Source organism: Columba livia, chromosome 4 (genome assembly GCF_036013475.1).
Source record: "Columba livia isolate bColLiv1 breed racing homer chromosome 4, bColLiv1.pat.W.v2, whole genome shotgun sequence".
NCBI lineage: Eukaryota > Metazoa > Chordata > Aves > Columbiformes > Columbidae > Columba > Columba livia.
The window spans coordinates 37,604,005-37,626,448 of record NC_088605.1 but is presented as its reverse complement, the minus strand read 5'-3'; the positions used below and the strand labels follow the sequence as shown (position 1 = coordinate 37,626,448).

The following is a 22,444-nucleotide window of genomic DNA, read 5'->3' as shown; positions in this document are numbered from 1 at the left end:
CTTTACATTAAATGATCTGAAGGAAGCCAAAAAACTGTCCATCCTGCCAGCCAAGAGGAGGAATGGAATGAGATGGCCCTTTGAGATCTGCTCACTGCTTCCCTTCTACCTATTAAGCAAGTACCTATAGGTGGGACGTGAAAACGTACAGCAGATGGACAAGATGTTTTTGCACCAGGTAGTTCCAATCTTTGTAACTGCCGTTGAACTACTCATGTCATGGAAACATGTTACAGCTGTTTGATTAATAATAAATTAGAGAAAAAAAACAACACAAAGACACCACGAAACCAAAAAATCAACCAACCACCTTCCCCTACAGACCTTTATTAGACAAGCCACCACTTACAAAGTTGGGCTATTGCAGGGTCACAAATGAAGAAGATCTGCTGCATCTTGTGAATTAGCCTAGGGTTCTTCAAATATTTTCATAGATCTTGTACCACATCTTAATTAAGAAATTGTCTCATATCCCAATCATGATTGTATAAATACCCTTTTGCAACTACAGAAGCAGTTTTTGTGGGGAAAAAAAAATATGTATTAACAGCAAAGAAAAATGCTTTTCTATTTTTCTCTCAGTAAGGTTTAGTAGATTGAAAGGAAGAATACAGTCCAAACTAGAAAACTAGTGACCTCTTTCTAGACCACTACAGTGTTCCACAAGCCAACTTGGGAAGATCTGACATAGTCCATTCTCCTGGCAATCAATTATTTGCTTCCCATAAAAATTACTTGTATGTCTAGCCCCCTTATTTTTAATTAACTTTGATGAAAGCTGCTATCAACTTTATTTAGATTTTAATGTCTGGAACCAATGCTAGAACTTGCCCTTACAGTAAGATCTCTAGCTGAAAGGTTAATTTTCCATTAGGCACATTTTCTGCACAGCATGAAGCTTATTTGATAGAGTTTATGCACCAAAAATAAAGCTACAAAAAATATGACTTATGCAAAAAACAAAATATGTTTGCTTGCTAACCAGTTGTTCTCATTTCATTCAGGAAACAAAAAGGAAAATGGTAGTGAAAACAGGTGTGTAGGGTACCTCAATTTCACAGAAGGGTCCTGAATCCAATATTTTTTTCTTCCTAATTCTCATCTGATATAGAGTAAGCTGTGGTCATATAACTTTAAAAAGATTTGAGATGATGACAGATGAAGAGATATAGCTATAGCTCCCTTCCCTTATAAGGGTTTTTTAAAAACTGCATTCTGCCAAGCACTAGATAAAACTGGAGAGCAGAAGCAATATAGAAAACTCAGATATTAAATTGCTTGCTTTTACAGAATAGGTAAGGAAACAAAACGATGCTACCTTCTTTCTGATAAGTCCTTCAACATTTTCCTACACCATATCATCGCCAATGACATCAACAATTTAAAAAAGAAACTCAGTACTAACCTGAACATTTTCTACCAGGCAAAAAAAATTACTTCACTCAATAGATATGAACCGAAAGATGAGCACAAAGCGATTCTTTACCCCAAACTGACATAATGCTCAAAGACCAGGAAATCCATGCTAAATGCAACAGCTCTCTCTGTAACTAGATCATCCTTCATTCCAGTAAGTTAAACTTTATAAATACATGTCCAAAAAAAACCAAAACAAAACAAACTGATCATACTTCTTACTTTATAACATGAAAATTTATTTGCATCTTCTAAGCAATGGGAATCAGGACATCTATTTGTGGGAATAACTATGGACTCAAACTAAATCGGTGTTGTAGTTTTCCTTCAGTTATTTGAGTTACAATATTCCTGTGCTGTGTGGCTGTATACCATTAGCTTAAATTCAGGATTGAAAATTCTTGGTAGAATATATCATTTAGGACAAACAGATTTTCTGGGAAATCAGGACAGAAAATGTATTTTTAAAAAAAGAGGTTGGTTGGTTGGTTTGTTTCTTCTGTTTCCTTTACAACCTCTTTTCCCCTGTGAAGGCTCAGAACACTATGAAATTTCATATAATGACATTTCCATGGGCTACAACTTCATAGCTGGCTATACAGTTGTGTATCTTCCTTATAAATATGTAATAGTATCTTCAACTAGATTAATCTAGTTGAACAAGGAAGCAATATTTACACCAAAATTACTTCAAAGTATCAAAAAGATGAAGTAAAAACGAGAGGAAGCCCATAACCAACAAAAAAGCTACCAAATACTGTAACAAAAGCAAAATACCCTAGCAAACATCTCAAAGCATGACTATTTTTACATGATTTGAGGGAAAATATACTGTGATAATTGTTATAACTACTTAAAATAGAATAATACCTTTAATAATTCCTTTAAAGGCATCTCAAAGGCTCAACACAATCTCTGCACACTCCTACCAGATCACTAGCCCTGAACAAGAAGAACAGAAAATGCACATACAGGTACATTATAGTAATGTCGCTTAAAGCAGTAAATTTCAGTTCCTAAAAGGCTTTATTTGCAACAAGTATCCTGTCTGTGTATGTCTTAAAACAGTCTTCACTAATAAAAACCCATGGTAGTTTTGAGAGAGTGCTTGCTTCATATGGCAGGCAAATGACAGATGCAAAAAAACCCCAAAAACAAACAAACAAAAAAACCCCACAGGATAGAATTATGTTTCATGGATAATCTCAAAACTGAGAATAGGACATCATTTTTTAAAATTATTTTCCCCCTCCCTAAAAAATTATATTTATATATATACAGATATATATATATACATTTGGGGGAACAGAGTGTTAAACATTTTCTTCCAGGCAGTAGTCTCTTCAGCTGTTTTTCCTGTGTATTCTGGAATGGCCTTTTTTTCCTTTCTCAAAGTAGCAATAAAAAGGTTTAAAATATGCATGATCATAAATGGATTTGCAAGGAGCATTTGGACTGCAATAAGAGTAAAAACTTACTGTCTTGCTGATGTAATTTGTGCTGATATTCATACACTGGAGTCCTTCACTATTGCAGCAACCTCCACATCTGTAGATGGATACACATGGGGGTTTAAAGAAGGTGTTTGTAGTTGCTCCAAACTCTTTTCCCACATCCACACACACTTCACGTGGCATGCACTGAGTTTTTCTCCATTCAGTATCAATACCTGCCAAGTTACAGGGAATTTTATGTGTTATAAAGTAACTGTTTAAAAACAATACTCTCCTGAAGTAAATTAGTAAGAATTTTTTTTTAAGTTTCGAACCAGAATATGCATTTCTAGGGTCCCACCCTTTATTCAGTGAAATACGTATCTCTGTGTTAATTTCTTCTTCATAGGGGTTTGACATTGCCATGGAGCATAAGAAAATTCACAGTGGAGCTAAGGAGAAACCTACCAAGGATGGACATATCTTATGACATTCACAGCTAAAGCTGTACATGCCCTTTCTCCTATGCCCAGGGTTAGTCTCACCTTAAGTGAAGCCTAAAGAAGTACTGCACAGCTTCGTAATTTTAACAAGTCCCACACAGTATTTCATTTGGCTATTATATATTAAAAACATTACATTTGATGCCTACACACTTAACATGAAATTAATTTGAATACATGTTTACTTTGTTAACTACACGTGTATAATTTAAAGGTTATTATTTAGCAATTATGTACACCATATGATTTAATCTGAAAGGTGGTACTTGTGCCCAGAATACCCACACAAATTTGGGCAAACATTTTACATATTGTTACTTTTGCCAAATTCAATCTTACACTAAACAGCCATGAGACCTGCAGCTGTACAGGCCCTTTATTCTCTTTTGGAGTCAATTTTTATAAGCTACTTGGCAAAAATGGAAATTTCACCTACCTTAAAGTCTCCATTAAGGTATATGATTTCCAATATCATGTCAAAAAATATGCCTCCCACTTTAAATCCCATGTTCCTCTGCCTGCAAGCACTTGCTTAAACTGTAAGTTAATTATATTCTTATCTGGGTCTTCTAAAACACTAAGGGGTATTGATATATTTGTTTCAAAGATGTTTTTTTCTCATTTCAGCGTAATATCGTGACAGCTGGCCTCTTGCAACAAGGAAAAGCTACAAGTGGATTACTTGGCCTCCTAAAGCAATAACATGTAAGAGAAGAAAGCATCACCAGCTGTGATGTAACTGCAGAAAAAGAGCAGAAACAGTGAATGAATCTGTTAGTGCCCTCTTTACTTTCTGCAAAATCATTACAGCCTCTACAAAGGAGGATTCCTTATAACCGAAGACAAACACTTAACTTGCTGTATCTACTGAGCCAAGAAAGTAGCCTGTAACTTTCTTACAATGGACGTACCAAAAATAACTCCGTGGAGCAATTTATTTCATTACGGAAGGTTGACTGCCAAGGATTTCATATTATACCCATGACATCAAATCAAACTGCTGAGTTTCGTTTACTGAGAATGCTTAGCTTTTAAAATATTTTTGACACAACTGAGAAGCCTTCAGATTTTAATTTATTGCACGTTAGAATGCATTTTGTGTCCTGTACTTACTTTTCAGGATCTCTGCGTTATAGTGTGCTGCAGCAAATTTCAGTGAATCATCTGATCTTGTGTCAAAGCTGGAGTGTTCCCTGTTGTGTTGCCAACCTCCTCTCCTCAACTGACATTTGAACATTTTCCAGTATTCTGGGTAAAGTACTGTCATGAGTTCATCCACACTGGACACAGACCGCAATTGCTCTTCCAGGTCTTTGCTTGCATGAGCCTGTCAAAGTAACATGCAAGATTAATTACTTTCTCCATTACACAAGGTTTGCTGGAAACTAGCCTGAAAAACAACCCATACATGGTAAAATAAAGTTGTGCTCAAAGGGGTCCTTATTACAAAAACTGCTTTTGTTAGTCAATGCCCACAAGTACTATAGTGACAAATATAGAAATGTTTTGCTTGTACCACTAATTCTTTATCATACTCGTAATTCAAAATATCTATGTGAGAAAGGAACTATAGAATTTAGCTTATACAAGTACAGATTGCAGATTTTTTAAAAAATCATTTTTATCCCGTATAGAAAAGTTTTCATGATAAGATTTTGAATGCTTAAACCTCAAAATATTTAAATGATGTTCAGTTCATGTTATTTAATATCACATACTCTTAAAGTAACACCAAATTTTTTGCTCATTTTCCCTTAGTCCAGGAAAACTGAAACACTCAGAAACACAAAAACAGTGAAATTAGAAAAAAGAAGAAAACTACTTGTGATTTTGTACCTTTTTAGGGAAAACCTTAATGAGCAAATTCTATTAGAAAGCAATAACCCTTGAATCAATAGGAGTCAAGGACTTTAGTACTTTTAAGAACCTGAACTGCACACTCCCTCACTGCTAAGAATTTCAGCTGAAGTTCTTCGGGACTCAAGCACTACACTCCTCAACCTGTTGTTTCAAGAGTACTCATATCCTGTAAATCACTCTTTCGTATTTACTGTCTTTTACACAAACTCATTGCATTGCATTTTCTTAACAGACTCAGATTTACCTTATAATTTCTCACTTATCTGGAAGACTCCTCTGTCCTCTTAGATGAAACAACATATTGCATCCAAGGACTGCTGATATTCCCTGACCTCCCTCTCTGATCCATGAATTGCTGACTTTCCAAAGGGAAGAGCAATAAGGAAAAAGATAAATATTGAAGAACCTTTAGCCACCTTCTCAGCCTACGTGGCCCTTAGATGGCAGTATGAGACACAAAATATAGAGGTACACTTTGTAAAAAGTGTCTAGCAACTGGCTGCAGACTCTCTACAGGTTACTACAAAACCGTTGCTCTCGTCCAATAAACATATAACATATCTCTAAAACCAGAAATACAAAACTATAAAAACTGAAATTTAAGATTCTTTATCAAACTCCACTACTAACAAAAAACACATTATTTCAGTTCAGTCATTTTGAACATTACACGAATAAAACAGCCCATTCTGGACTAGCTCACCTGAAACAAAACTGCTCTTTGTCTCACAAACAACTAAAAGGGTACAAAATGGCATGTGCTGTCTCATCCACTTCCTTAGCAGGTGTCAAGTACAGAAGAAATGCCCGAGGCTAAGGCAGATTCACAGAACTCATTTCCATAAACACGGTTAAACACAGAAGGCAAAGCCAATACAGATTTCAAAGTCATTTGAAAGTTAAAAAAAATGTTTTCGCTACAGCTTCACTAACTACAGTGTCATGACAGACTGTTTTGTCCTGGGAGGTTTCAATAGTCAAGGTATCAGTCTCAGAAACACGCTCATTCAGGACTTCATCTCTTCCCTTGCCTCCATAGGAAGGGTCACCTCCGACCCAAGTCACTCAGCAAGCAGTACCTTGGGGCCTTGCCTTCACCTCTGTTGGCAACACAGAGCGTCTCCCTCCCCTGCTCTCCTTGCAGGACACCACACAAGTTCTTAATCAGTGCATCACAAACAAAAACCCAAGCTGAATAAACAACTAATTTGGTCACTGCCTCCTTCCTTTTGTCTCTCTCAAGAGGCAAAAAGCGCAGCATCTGAGTAGCCTCATTCCTCATTTGGTCATCCCTAGGAGCTGGTCCTAGGAAGTACCAGCAGATCATGCAGGTGACATGGAAAGAGAATCCAACCAAAGGTTCACCAGCCTTTTATGAATCCCTCAAAAGCCTGTGCAGCCCACTGTAGACAAAACGCTGGCTACTGTTGCTTCAAATATTCAAAGTACAGGCCTAGATCACCATAAAAATAAGTACCGAAACTCAAATTTACTTAGTTGATAAGAAGCCAGTGTACAGAGCACGAAAGAGGTCATATTTGTTAGCAGCAATCTGTGTTGATGAAATCCTCCTTGGTCAGGAAATCAAGTCATGTCTTTCCAGCTGGAAAGCAAATCTGATATACACATATAAAATATGTATGAATAAAAGTCAAAGCATGAAGATATGAGTTGTTTTAATAAAGTATGGTATACAATTTAATAAATTATTAAATCTAATTTAATAAAGTACTGCTTTCAAATGCATTTCTTCCTGGATATTGCATGGGTCAGAGTGCCACATGAAGGCCTACAATGTGAAGTGCTCACTTAGTATGAACAAAAGGAAAAGAATAATAGAAAATGTATGTTTCTTTTTCAATGTTACCTTCACACACACATCAATTATTTGTTCCTAGTGTATTCATTATAAGTCTAGGAAAGGCATGTCTTTTCGAACTGCAGCAAATTACTCTCATCTATGCCAAACTGTTTAAAGGAACATAAATGTAAGGAGCTTGTAGAGTCATTTAACTTTGTGCAAGAATCAAACTTTATTGTTGACATGAACATTAAATTAAATCTTAAGACTTCAACATCTATTTACAATTGAAAAAAAATCACTAAGTAATGTCAATAAAAATGTATTACAAATTAGAGGAGCTCTAATTTTTCATTATTCTTATGCAAGTCCAAATTAGTGAAGTTTGCAAATAAAAACTATTTGTAGATGCAGCTACTATCACCAAGCTAGTTACTCTGAATTGTAATCTTAAGTTTAAAAAACAGAATACTAAAGAACTGATGTATTGTCTGAAAGTAATATGATGTTAATGAATTTTTTGACAAGAGAAATTTTGCAATTGTTACGACAAAAGCAAGCTTTTTGATAAACATAAACTGTCCACTGATTTTCATATTAATCAGTTATAGTGCACTACACACAAAATCCTGGACCAACTGCTTAATGCTTCACTGGAAACGCAGTCTGGGATCTACATTCTACATTGAGAAGGAAGCAGGAATTCAGTGCCAACAGTGCTTGCAGAGGAAGGAGTTTTTTCTGTCCTATGTTTTCTGTTTTCTTTGCACTTTTAAGTCAGTTACAAGGTTGGGTTTGTGTCTTTTTTTTTCTTTTTTAATAACGACAACAAAAAACAAAACAACAAAACCAATTATTTCATAAGGATTTACTGCTTGTCCTTTGGTTGGCCATTCTGCTGTTTTTGTCATTTTTACACATTATCGATGTTGTCCTGCATGATCACCTAACAAATGCAAGAAGCTATACTTTGGAGAAAGAAATTGACTGAAATTTTGAGTAGCCAGTCTTTACAAGATGACACATGATACTGAGAAAAACAACAACTTAAAAACACAAGAATGAATGGAGAATACTGTAAAGACAAGTTTGCTTCATTTCACTTCTTCCACATGATTTCGCCAGGAACAGGGGAAATGACAAATACACGTATAAATAAAGTAGTAAAGAGTTGATGCCAAGCTCCCTCTCAGTATTATTTATTTAATTTAGGAACATTTTACTCTGTTGAAGTTGTTTTTCACAATATTCATTTCCATTATGTTGTATGTCCAGTTCCACATAAAATTGTAGCTTACAAAGGGAGAAGCAGGATACCAAACAGGCTCCATGTCCATTCACAAAATCAAATCTATAATAGATTTTCCGTGCATTACATTATTTGTCTTCCACATGTCCCCAGTGTCTGCCTCTATTATTAATAACAAAGGTCAGAACACTTAATATTTGGCAGCACACTTGACACATAATTGATGGTGCAATGTGCTATAACAGTACTTTACGCATCTGTTGTCAGCTCATTTAATTTTCAAGGATTTTGTTGACAATCCTTAATAGGAAAATGCTGTCCTTAAAACCCTCCATTTTAATACATTTTTATACTGTACTTACTGACTGACTGAAGTGTATAAAAAATCAAGCAGGTAAATTCTAACATTGAAACAGTGTGCAAACAAACAGAAGTATTGCAAAAGAAAAATATGTATAAACACTTCACTTGCATATTTTATTGCAATTTTCATGTATTTCAGCACTAGTTTTTTTGGATGTTGATGTCACTAAAAAAAAATCCTATTTAATATAGTTAATTATTAAATTCAACTTTTTTATCTGCCTCTACAATCATTATAGCCCTGATTTTTATCTCTTATGCATCAGTTTGTCACTAGTAAAACTGAATTACTGTACTCAATTGCAAACTTTTAAGTTACCATTCAATATAGCAGCAAAGCAGTGCCTTATAAAAGTGAAACAGTAACAGTGAGCGTAATTTTTTATTTCACGTTACTTTAAATGAGTAGTAAGAACACTGCAGTTAATTTCAACTAAATCAAAACTTAATGAGAACAACAGAGATTAGAATCAGTCTCTGTGCTCCAAAGAGCTTATAAAGCACATCAAACAAGTTAGAATGGAAGTATAAAATAAATATAATGATCTGAACTATATTATGCTTTAAGCAATCTCTACTCATTCTGACATTTTAAATACTAACACCAGGTAAAAAAGCATGTAAATAAATGGTGGGGAGAAGGGAAGAATGTACAAAGTGGATAGACAAGGGGGAAGAAAACCCAACTGTTTGTGGAGAGGATTTGAAAGAGAATTTGTTAAAATGGAAGAAAAAGACATTGGCTATGAGGATAAGATTAAGACTATGGAAGTTTCACTAGTATAATATTAATGACATTTTTTTCTTTAGTTGGAACATTTTTGGTGAGGAAGATGCATAAACTGCTAGAAAATCATCCTAGGCTTATATTATTTAATATTGCTCTCCTGTTTATGAGTACAAGTATTTAAACTGAAGTAGGTAGTCTAAAATTTCCATGTTAAGTGAAATCTAATTTTTATGCAAATCAGTATTTTTCAGGTAATATTTTATTTAGATATTCTCAGAAAATCCTGAAAAAGCATAGCTAAGATTACAGATTTGCACAAGGGCACTTATGTTTGGTCCTTCAGTCAAACATTTAGCTGCTACAGAGATTCTGAAATGTACTTCTCGGATGGTGCTTATTTCTCAAGTACCTGCATTCCTGAATAGCTCTCAACATTCACTAATAAAATGCCCGTACTTTCATATAGTCAAAGGGAATTACTTATGAAAATACCCTTTTCTTTAATCTGAGTCTGATTTCCCTGGGAAGCAGTGAGAGAAAAAAAATCATTCCTCCCTTTCTAGATCAACTCCCTGCTCTGTTGACCGGTTTCTTTAGAAGTTCTTCTTAGGTGGCCAGTTCTCACAAGTTTCTATAAGCCTGGGCAGTTCAGACATTGCCGTAGGTGACATGGTATCTGATACAGAGATGGTAAGTGCCATGAGAAAATTCCTTATGATCTAGACATGCATACATGTGTGCACAGAAATGAGGAAAAGTGTCAATAAACACCACTCCTGACTATGAAGGAAAGCAGTTTTGAGAATTTACCTTTTTTGAAGCAATTTCACAACTAGATTATAGCAACAGAAAAGGGTTTGTTCTCATGCACTTGAGCCCGATCTTTGAAATTTTACATTGCTCCACAGCAGCAGTCTTCAATTTGTAGTCACAAAATCCTGCAAACTGTTTCTAAGAATACAGCAAGTCATAATTGCAAAACAAATTATGAAAGTCAAGCCCTTTATCAAAAGACTTGATTCACTATTCAGGAGCTCACACTAGATGAGCCTACAAATGAAAGGTCAAAGGCTGCACAGCAGTCATGGAAATTTGCGGGATAAGCATTTGCTGTTTAAGTGCAGCTGCATCTGGATTCTTTAATTGATTCAAAGACTCATACTGAAGCTTCCAGCTAACATTACAAATAGATTGGGAATCAGTAACGATTTGGATTATTGGTGACGAATGGCTTACATCTGATTAAATCCTGGAGACACCAAGCAGTGCAATCTGCACCAGATGAGATTTGTGTATTATTTTCCTGGTCATCCTCAGATGCACTGACGAGCAGTGACAAATGTGAGGATCACTGTGACTGGGTGCATGACCAGAAGAAAAAGGTAACAATTTATAAGTAAAAATAAGGCCAACATTGTGCCGCCTGCAATACAACCACAGCAGCCTGCAAGGTTGTGGTGCCAATCGCATGTGCCCTGAGTAAGAAGCATCTGGGTTGATGCCGCATGGTAGTTCTGTAGAATTTGACGTGTCATAAAAACAATGTGTTTATTTTTAATACTTTCAAGCAACTTTTAACTAACACTGAGGAAGGTGAACCACACAATTCGAAAAACTTAAATACTTAGAAATTCAACTCCAACTTAAAAGTTCTGGTTATAAGATCTTACTCAGAAAATAGCAAAACACCAGCTAGGGATATTTTTTTTTAAAGGTGTGAATATTGCTGGTTTTTAAAGATACCCTTCAACCTTTTGTTTTTCTTTCACAGTCAGATGTATCTCATTAAAATCAGCACAGAAGAATAAACTACCAGGCCTTTATAAGGAGATTGTTTATTTTCAGTCTTTACTGAGCTTTCACTGGTATTATCATTATTTCTATTAGAAACAGCCATTAGCTATGTTGGTGAAATCAAACAAATATGGAGACAGTTTTTGAAGAAAATTATTAACACTGCAATTATCTGTCATCACTTTGGCAGATGTAACACAGGCAGTGAGAATTTAAAGCGCTTCTCAGTATCAACTAGAGATATACTAAGCAGAAAGGTATGGGATAATCCCTTTATTTTAATTTGAATGCCAGCCCATTCTGAGATACTGCTTGAGCACATTATGTGTGCTATGCAAAGGGATCCTAGACCCTAATTAGTGAGAAATAAAAGAGATCTCGCCATGTATCAAGTGATGGGCTTCAAAAAAGCAGTAGGAACAGCTTTAATGTAATGTTTTGTATCCTACAGATCAATAGTACATACCAAAAAGTTTTCACTAAGGGGTGGAATAAGAAATTGCACACTAAGAGCATTGCTGAGTTATGCTAAACACACAGGCTACAGCATGTGGTGCATTCTCACTCTGACGAGAGGTTTTAGTTTTCCATTTAATGCTCTTGTTTATTCTTGAATTTTTTAACAATGTGGCCATTTATAGGACAGAAGGATTACATGAACAGGTCACCTCTTATTATTGTTGTGTAATATCTCTCAATACTAAGTAACTTGCCTTTTCACCAAGTTTTTAAAATCAGTATTTAAAACCCTGAGTAAATGTAATTAATCTGTGGTCTAAATATTTAGCAACAGGTCACAGAAATTTCTTGAATTAATTATAATTTTAAAACGGTTCTTAAAATAAATAATTCACAGGCCATGAAACAAGATCACTTGCATTTCAAAGGAAAAGTTGAACTTTATTCCTAAACAAATGTCTTAATCTAATAGGACATGATTTCTGTATTGTTAAACAAGCCTTGCACAGTTTACAGATCTGTACAAAAATATTAATTAGAAGACCACCTACCTTGTCACATTGCCTATTTGAACAAATATTCCAGCTATAAACACAATACGCTACTTAAAACTCAAAAGCTAAAGGATAATGAGGCAGTTATAACACAGCAATTCCAGTTGCAAAATCTTTGTTCTAAATTATTACAAACAAGTTTTGTATCTATGAAAAAGGAAACAGATAAAGGCTCTTAGAAACCTATATGTTTTATTAAATTTTAGAGTTTCTAATTGTATCCCATTAAAATTACATTCTATCTGATTATTGCATTTAGCATCACATTTCTTCAGTTCATTTTACACAAGTCATTATAAAAAGTCTAATTGGTAACTCAAATGGACACGCCAGACTACTATATCACACAGCCTTTGGTAATTAAGCCATTCAATTGTGTGATATCATTAATAAACAAAATACCAGAAGAACCTTTTATTTTCATTGTCAAAGTACTACCCAAATATTTTATGTAAAGGTCCTTTGTTCATGTAGGCAGAAGAAAGAGATCATCTGAATTTCGTTAGCCTGAGGTAGGTACACAATGCAAATGACCTGCAACTCACTGCCCACTTGTGCTCACCCTAATAACCTGGGTTGGAAAATTGTTCCATCCTCAATTCTGCATGGAACATCCTTCAGGTTGTCATTTGACATCTGTTACAGAAAAGTTACACAGAAACAAACCCATTTGTTTAGACACTAAGCCTATAATACTTTTTTCTTGCCTTTGATGCTGCAGAAAAAAATAGCCAGACAACAGAGAAAAGCAATCTTAATCCCAAAATTCCAAATGGATTAGAACAGTACAAAGAGAAGAAGATTTATTTTCAAGCCTTTAAGTATAACATTACATTGAAAGCATTTTAAAACTGAAAGACAATAACAAAATCCTTCACCCTTACACACAGCCATAATGTTCCATTAAGAATAAATTATTTAAACTCAGAAAAATATAGTACTTTAACATATCAATATTTGAGACCTATGGAATAGGGTGACATGGAAGAATACCATTTTATTCTTCCTATGTTTGACTATTCAGTACCAGCTGCCCACTTTCAGGTACTGCCATCACAAGCTGAGGTAATTCTTTCCACAGAAAGGGTAAGATGATGTAAGGCACACCTTTGCCTTCCCTGATGGGCTAACTTCGTTGCAAACTACAATATAAAACAACAGGGCTTCTGTGGAGTTGTCACATCCCTTCCAAATTATGGGGAGGAAAATATTAAAAAAACACAGTTTTTTTATCACAAAAAGAGAAGTAATGCTCATGCATCACTGAAGGAGAAAGCTTATCGTACCATGTAAAACCTGACAGGTGTTAAGAGATTTGTCAGCAAAGCATGAGCAATGGGGAAAGGCAAAAGTATCCTTGAGAACAGCAAATTCAAGAACTAGACTGGGACTTGGTCACAATTCCCTTTCATGCATTTCAGGAGAAATATATGTTCCCCATTATTTTTGGCTTAAATTATTCTGAATAGTGTATTGTACTGCAATGTTACTTAAACAGGGTCAGGGAACATCAGCAGTATTATACTAGATCCTAATTTATACTGACAGGACACAGAGTAATCCAATGCTGGACACAGCATGTTATCAGAAGACTTTTTCAAGAAGGTTTGACTGCAGAATGAAGTTTTTGCAAGAACAGATTTACAAGTATGCCCTGAGCTACTGGAATCCAAGAATGCATATGATCTCTGATGGAAAAAATAACATTGCATCTTGAAATCCATGATAGTTGCCATTAGTGGAAACTTGTCTTGTACCACCTTGCTGAGTTGCCTACATTCTTATCCAGACCCAGAAACTAATGAAAAAGAAAACGGATTTACAGGGATTATACATATTAAAAGGAGGCATACGGAGAGCAGAAGAAAGTGGAACAGAGGTTCCAGTTATTCAAAGTCTGTGGAAAGATGTAAGGAAGATGCTTAAAATTAAGCTAAGCATATGCATAAAACTTACTATTATATAGAAATATTTTCTCATGCTAATCTTTTTATCTGCTCTTAGAAGTACCACTGCATTTTGTATTCACCTGGTCACAGATTCTTGAACAGAAGAACCGAGGTAATCAGGTTTGTGAGGTGAAAATGGGAGTGAGGGAAGAAAGAGATAAGGGAGTAAAAGGCGGTTAGTACCAGTGCAACCCAGCACCCATCTCAGAGCATCCTGAGATTCTGTTCTCCAGATGCAAAGGTACACATCTCAAAATTCCAGATTCTAATACAAAAGGAAGAAAGAATGAAATCAAAGGGCTCTAGGCTTTCTGAATAAAATACATTCTATCATATTAGTCAGTTTCCTCAAAAAAAAAGGTTCCAGAGTTGGGTTTTTTTTTAGATTTTTAGCAGAAGATAGTGTCAAAGCAGGAGAATTTATGGAGAAGAGAAATTACAAATTCTCTAGCACTACCAGCAACCCTTAAGGAACCACTTTTTCAAGCATATGAAACCCCTTCCCAAAGTCAATCAGCAGCAATTATTTATAAGGATTTTCATATAAAACCTTGATGGAGTTGTGTGCACACAAAATTAATGTAGTAGAAGGATTCCTTTGACTTTTTTTCCCCAGCAGCTTATTGTCAGTACAATGAAGTGCACACATCTTTGCAGGATTGCAGTCCTGGAAATTGGAATTTTGGACATACACTTGTTAATACCAAGAACCCACTGTAGTCAGTGAGGTTACCATTTACAGGACCAGACCATGAAACTATTTCTGTCTGTTCTCGCACACATTTCTAACATTTCTTTTACTGAGAACTGCAATTTCCTCAACACTTTAAGTCAGCAGCTCTTTTCAAACTAGGTACATTTAGACACAGGGAACACGTCTCATTAGAGTAACTGGCAGTGAAAATGACATTTCTGGTATGCTGAACTAAATTTTGTTTCAAAATAAAGTGTTTTGTTTATATTTAATTTTATTTGAATTAGGATCACAAAAGAGGGGAAAAAATGTAAATGAATGATCTTTAAAAACATTTTGTTTCACATTGAAATAGTTCTAAAAGAACTTAGAGGACAGCAATGGAGTTTTTCAAACATGTATGGCAGATGCTGGTATATATTTTTATTCTTTTACCTGCAGGTTATTTCTGACATCCTGCACAATAATCTCCCTTACTATCTCAGATTTGTGAGAAGTCACATAACTGTCACCCTATGCTACTACAGACAAAACAATCAAAAAAATTCTATCTATTCCTGTTTTCCTTTGAGAAGGAAAGGACTAAGAATGCAGAATTTTGGTGTTCCAAAAGATTTGGATTTTAAAATTGTAGCCTTAATACATCTCTCTGCAATTATTTGCATTTGTGATTTGGATCAATTAGAACTTTAACTATGGCTATTTTTTAGATGTCAGTAAAATTCACTGTGCCTTTAAACAAATGTGCCCAAATGCTATGGGTACAGCTAATCACAGGCACAAAGGCCCTGTCAAGGTCAGGCTGCAAGTTTGTCTCTAATTGCCCAGTTATACATTCCTTGTTCACCCAAATCTTCTACCAACTTCAATGGGATTTTTGTTTAGTGAGGATTACAGGATTTCGGCTCCTAGCTCAAGTATTGCATCTATACATCAGTGTGTGTACTATGTTTCAGTCCCTATGGTCACAGTATCTGTAGTTTTACTAGCCCTAAATACCATATTGAGTTCACCCTCCCAGTCTTAAAACTCAGTTTTCCTTTTGTTACACTTAACTTCTTTTGCTTTTCTACAGTCTACATTGTTGGACTTTGAAAATTAGTTACCTGGCAGCCAATGTTTGTCCCACTGCTGCTATATTTTTCATTTCAAACATGCTAATTTGCTTTCAAAACCTATTGACCTAACTAATGTATTAGTCATTCTGCTAAAACACAAAGACAGTATTTTTCCTACCCCAAAGTCTTTTTCATAGTTCTTGGTTACATTTCAACTCCTTATTAAAGCAGTCTGGTGATTTTTAGATGATCTTGCCCATAATAGTTTTTGTTGACTTCTCTAAACATTTTTGCCTGTCACAGCATGTTTATATGATTAATTCTCAATTCCATTTTTTTTAGATGTTTACATCAGGTCGCCTGCAGTCCTTCCTTAGTTTACCCCACAACACGTGTTCATAAAACATTTTTCCATCATTATGCAAACATTACAATCTAGACAAAGTGCATGTATCATTTTTTATCGGAGCAGCTGTACAACTCAAAGGCAAGGGTGTTTCTGTGTTGTCCGTTCAGGCCTTTTGGTCTCTTCCTCATCCAAACTGAACGCATGAGGAAACCCAGACACGGCTGACATGCCAGTTCACTCAAGGGCCCACTTCTAACAGCACAAACACAAAATGCCACAACTTTGTTCCCAGCATATCCCAACTGGTCTGGCACCGATGAAGCCCCTTAGCCACCTCCCAGGGCACAGAATGGGCACCCGCAGCATTAAGCTCTACAAACACCTTTCCAGGGGGCTGTAACACAGTCTTTGACTATTTAAAAAACAAAACATACTCAGGACCCTTCAAACCAACAACAAAGAAGTAAACATTCCTCAGAGGTGTTATATGGAAGCCAAGGGGACCCATATAAACTGCTATGCTAAATGCATGTGGTCAGCCTGCTCTGGGCAGCATCGACATGGGTCAAACCATGCCCAAGCAGCCTGGGGGCTGGAGTTTGCCCTCTATTACAGTCCACAAAGACCCCCCAGACATGGTCTTTGCTTCCTTAAGAAATACCATATGCATGAAATACATACAGTGCAACCCTTTTCAAAATCTTGATCAACTCCTAATGCCTCCCAAAGTGATGCCTGGCACATGCACTCCCTGGAACATGAAAACAGACCCATGAACTTAGAAGACAACACATATAATTTACCACTCGGTAACTCCCCGTGCAGGTAGTGTCACAGGGAAGCCAAGCAGCTTCAGGGTGCTACAGTTTAGTCTAATAACTTTATTGTTTCATATTAATTTTCTGATGTTTCTCAAGATATTTACCAGATAATTTTTTAGGAAATGGGCTTTTGCTCAATACTCCCTCCCAAGAAGGGGCTTTGTGAAAATGTACTTAGCTGAAGCTCCCTGACCAGCTGTAATTTAAACATCACCTCCATTCATGGAAAGGTGATGGAACAACTTACCCTTGGCACCATCTGAAGGCATATCAAGGATAAGAGGGTCATTAGGGGCAGCCAGCACAGCTTCACCAAGGGGAAGTCATGCTTAACCAACCTCATAGCATTTTATGAGGACATAACCAGGTGGAGAGATGATGGTAGAGCAGTGGATGTGGTCCATCTTGATTTCAGTAAAGCATTTGACACAGCCTCCCACAGCATCCTCACAGCTAAACTGAGGAAGTGTGGTCTGGACAATCGAGTAGTGAGGTGGACTGTGAACTGGCTGAAGGAAAGAAGCCAGAGAGTTCTGGTTAATGGGGTGGAGTCCAGTTGGAGGCCTGTATCTAGTGGAGTCCCTCAGGGTCAGTACTGGGACCAGTATTATTCAATATATTCATCAATGACTTGGATGAGGGAATAAAGTGCACTGTCAGCAAGTTTGCTGATGACACCAAGCTGGGAGGAATGGCTAACATGCCAGAAGGCTGTGCTGCCATCCAGCGAGACCTGGACAGGCTGGAGAGTTGAGTGGGGAAAAAAAATGATGAAATATAACAAGGGGAAGTGTAGAGTCTTGCATCTGGGCAGGAACAGCCCCAGGTACCGGTATAAGTTGAGGAATAACCTGTTGGAGAGCAGTGTAGGGGAAAGGGACCTGGGGGTCCTGGTGGACAGCAGGATGACCATGAGTCAGCACTGTGCCCTTGTAGCCAAGAAGGCCAATGGCATCCTGGGGTGTATTAGAAGGGGGGTGGTTAGTAGATCGAGAGAGGTTCTCCTTCCCCTCTACTCTGCCCTGGTGAGACCACATCTGGAATATTGTGTCCAGTTCTGGGCCCCTCAGTTCAAGAAGGAAAGGGACTGCTGGAGAGAGTCCAGTGCAGAGCCATAAAGGTGACTGAGGGAGTGGAACATCTCCCTTATGAGGAAAGGCTGAGGGAAGCTGGGTCTCTTTAGCTTGGAAAACAGGAGACAGAGGGGTGACCTCATTAATGTTTATAAATATATAAAGGGTGAGTGTCATGACAATGGAGCCAGGCTCTTCTCAGTGACAACCAATGATAAGACAAGGGGCAATGGGTGCAAACTGAAACATAGGAAGTGCTACTTAAATATGACCAGAAACTTCTTCACAGTGAGGGTGACAGAACACTGGAACAGGCTGCCCAGGGGGGTAGTGGAGTCTCCTACTCTGGAGACATTGAAAACCTGCCTGGACACATTCCTGTGTAGCCTCATCTAGGTGTTCCTGCTCCAGCAGGGGATTGGAATAAATGATCTTGCGAGGTCCCTTCCAATCCCCAACATTCTGTGATTCTGTGATTTCTCTTGGATTGAACAGAAAAGTGTTAATGCTGAAGGACTTCATAAATCACAGACTCAGGCTCTGCTACTGCAAGCATTTAAAACAAAATATCAAAATAATCCAACCAGAGCTGTCCAGGTAGAAAGCCAAGCACTTAGTAGTCTTACCATTAGGAAAACATTACTTGTCTGTCTTGCACACTCTGAACTCCCTCACGCTTTTCATCCTGTCTCAGGCCCATATTGTCTATACTAAAGTAATGTTCTCAGTGATATATGCTCCACTGTTGTAGCAGAACACTTTGATATAAATGTAGAAAAATAAAAATAAAAATAAATCTGTGTTAGAGACATACATGGGTTCCACAATGCACTGTCAAGAAGAAACTTAACTATCTGTTCTATCAATTATAAAGATGGTGAGCACTGAACATTTTGATTATGTTGAACATCTAGTTAAAATTTTTCTAATTCTTAAATGCTTTAAAAAAGTTATGCCTGATGACTTCTCCTATAGACTTCATTTCTACCCAGGCCAGTGGTCTTCATCTTATGCTGGTCTTTGGCCAACATCAAATGTTTCTGTTGGCCTCAGTTTTAACTAGCTATTTCTGATTTGTGAGCAACACATTAATTGTGCACTACAGGCTGTGTGAGTTCACAGGCTGATATTTGTCTGTACAACTGTGAATTATAGCATTTTAAGATAGTAGAAAAAATACCATATTCCCTTATCTATGTTTTTATGGTTAAACATATAGCTATAGTTACTCTCCATCCTCTAGTGTACAATTAATTTCAGTATAATTTCACCATCATTGGAACAAGATTTTTGGAGCAGCAGATGAAAGATTAATTGGTTACATGAGAACCAGAAGCATTAACTAAAGTGACACACTGGGTAAAGTATATTTATTCCGTTAAAAAGTCACCAGTTAGATGCAAGCAACAGAATATATATAATCAGAGCTCAAGTTTAGTAGTTTCTCTGGTATCACTATGTGAGTGATCAGAATACTATTTACTGGGGTCCACTTTCAAAGTTAAATTATGTTCCAATACAGTGTGAAACAGTCACTGCCAATCAGCATATGTACCAGCATTTTTCATGCTTGAAAAGCACATGCTAGTCAGGAGATTTTATCAGCTATTTGCTTTAAACACAAAAAAGCACTTAACTCAGTGCTCAGTGTGGGACACTGCTACAAGGGTACTTGTCAGTCAACAGGCGCTGTCAGGTCTGGACCACATGCAGGAACAGTAGCAATTAACTTTTGGGGCCTCAAGCACCAGTCTGGCCAATGTACTCTTGTCCCCATTGGCATCAGCAGAGTACACAGCTACTTGCCAGACGATGCAGAGACCAGTAGATACTTGCTAGCATTGCATGAGAACTTCCAGTCCTCTTTCAGTATCATGATATTTGGTCACATCAAATAAGGGAATAACAAGAACTAGCAGATTAATTCAGTTCAAAGGTTATACTGCTGTAATTTAAATGAAGGATGTATTCTCTTTTTATTTTGTCTGTAGGAGACACTGAGCACACACATGGAGGGTACGAATCAGAATTGGACAATCCAATTTTTGGAAGGTAACTAGCCCTGAACATTTTTAAACTGAACTTGAAACTGTGTATTTTCTGCAAATTGAAATTCTTGTGTGGCTTATTTTGACCTTCTTTCAGCAAAGCCTGCACTAAACCATGGTAGTTTGTAGCCTGCAGACAGAAGAAAAAACACTTTCCCTCTGAAATATCCAGATACATCTTTTTCCGTCCTCAGACTTTTTCAGATTTTTAACAAACACTTCTCATTGAAGGACAGATCCCTGTTCTCTGCAACTGTAGGTGGTTGGCTTCCTGAGCTCAATTCCAGCATTTCCTCAGAGCATTCCTTACTTGAGATGCCTAAAACTCCTTTCAAGAGTCTTTAAGACCAAATGACATGTTTAATAAAATCTGTCTCAGCACTGAGTGTCTGCAGAATGATGCTATTTGCACCTGCTGAATCTGTCCGCAGACAGACTCCAGTGCTGTCAAACTCAGCATCTTCCATAGGGCTAAACACACTTGGAGATGGTTTTGGAGGGCACATGGGCATTCCATATACGAACAGCAACAATTCATGATACTCTCCATCTACAAAATTAGTATTCAACTAGTAGCTGCCGGGGAATACATGGGAAAGGGAACAATGCTGTAAGTCTTCAGTTCCTACAGCTTTGTCCATTGACAAAAGACCACACTTGCTAAAGTCCCATCTCAATTCTTTGAGATAGCCATGTCATGCAAACATCACTGGTAGGTAGAATTAAACCTATTTATTAATACAGCCAAACTTGAAGGAACAGAATCTCTGGGGAGTGGGGGAGGAGGGAAGGCACCCCGCAACTAACTGTACTAATATTTCTGATAAAAGGCTTTACATCTGCTAATAAAAGGTAGAAGTTACCATTGTTATCAAATGTTGAATCAGGTGGTATTACAAGATGTTGATTTGCTGTTACATTTAAAGAGATTGCCTCAGGATTTATACTTAACCCGGTCTTCATAGAGCATGAGCTATCCTAGCATCCTAAGTAGCATCAGATGTCAGAAAGTGTACACCCAGACAGAAAATATGGCACATTATCTAAATAAACAGTTTCCTTTTTTGTTTTTCCAAAGGAATATTAAATAGACAATACAGTATAATCAAATCCAGCAATAGTATAAATGGCACAAATGAATATATGTATGTGCTCTTTCACAATTTCATATTTATCACAGATAGCTTACTGAGTCACATTGTCATGATTTCAGCTCTATTAGTCAGTCACATGTAAATGTTTTTGATGTGTAAAGGACCAACAATGTGTGGGAAGACTTAAAGAACTGGGAAAAATAATTGTCATTTAGAATGTCTCCCAAATGTATCTAAAATGGGTAAATGCAGCCTAAAACCTGAAATTGAGTGACTATTGCTTATTTTGATTCAGGTACCTGAATGCCTTACAAAAGGACATATTTTGCAAATACAAGAAAGAATTTAGCTCCTCTGAAAAAAAAAAGCAGCACAAAGACATGGATTTAGAATCCAAACTTTCACAGCATTTCCAATGTTTGTAGCTTATACTAAAAGTCTGGATTCTGGCACTCATGTAGTTACAAAAAATCATGTATTTAAAATACACTTAACACCTCCTGATAGTGGGCAACAGTTTTAAAAAATAAACTTTAAAAGAACCACACAAAAAACCAGAAAATTCATCAAATTTCTGCATCTTCTGTGTTATACCTGACTCACAATTTCTAGTTATTTCAATACAGCAGTAATGCTCTAAGCATCTGGAATTCAAGACTCTAAATGCAAGTCTAGAGAACAGATGCCCCTTTACACAGGAGTAGTTGAACTGAATACTGAAAACTGTAATCTCTAAAATGAGAATTTTTTAATTATAATTTATTATTTTAAAGAACAAGAATTAGTAAAATTTATTACAGGAACACATTCTCCTGATACGCATATGTTTATAAATCAGGAAGATACAGAATATAATGAAAGTTCTTAATTATATTAAGTTGTTTGAAAGACAGACGTTAAGAACAGATTGAGAAAGAAAGCTAATGCTTGGAAAATTTCATCCCACAAAGTTACTTTATCTTGAAAGACAGGTGAACTTTAACAATGACAAAATATATACACACAAATTATAACTTTTCAACAGATGAAAAAAACACATTGATTTACATTTCATTTTTAAAGAAACGACAAAAACTGGACAAGCGTCCCATTCTGTCACTTGCATTGGTTTTGACTGTGTGTTATAGGACTCCTTTCAAGAAATCCACCCTCTTAGTCCTCCCCGGCCTTCCCCTGGATCCTCAATTTTAACATGC

General features: G+C 36.6%; 1 protein-coding gene across 4 annotated transcripts in view; it reads right to left on the bottom strand.

Annotated features, from left to right (window-relative positions):
• Positions 1 to 22,444, bottom strand: part of VEGFC (vascular endothelial growth factor C) — a 215,536-nt gene that overhangs the window by 17,331 nt on the left and 175,761 nt on the right. For all 4 annotated transcript variants that reach the window (XM_021284202.2, XM_021284201.2, XM_021284204.2 and 1 more), the window contains exons 2-3: positions 4,466 to 4,679; positions 2,895 to 3,085 (exon numbers count right to left, since the gene is read on the bottom strand). In XM_021284202.2, coding sequence (XP_021139877.1) covers positions 2,895 to 3,085; positions 4,466 to 4,679 — 405 coding nt within the window. The remainder of the gene's footprint in view (positions 1 to 2,894; positions 3,086 to 4,465; positions 4,680 to 22,444) is intronic.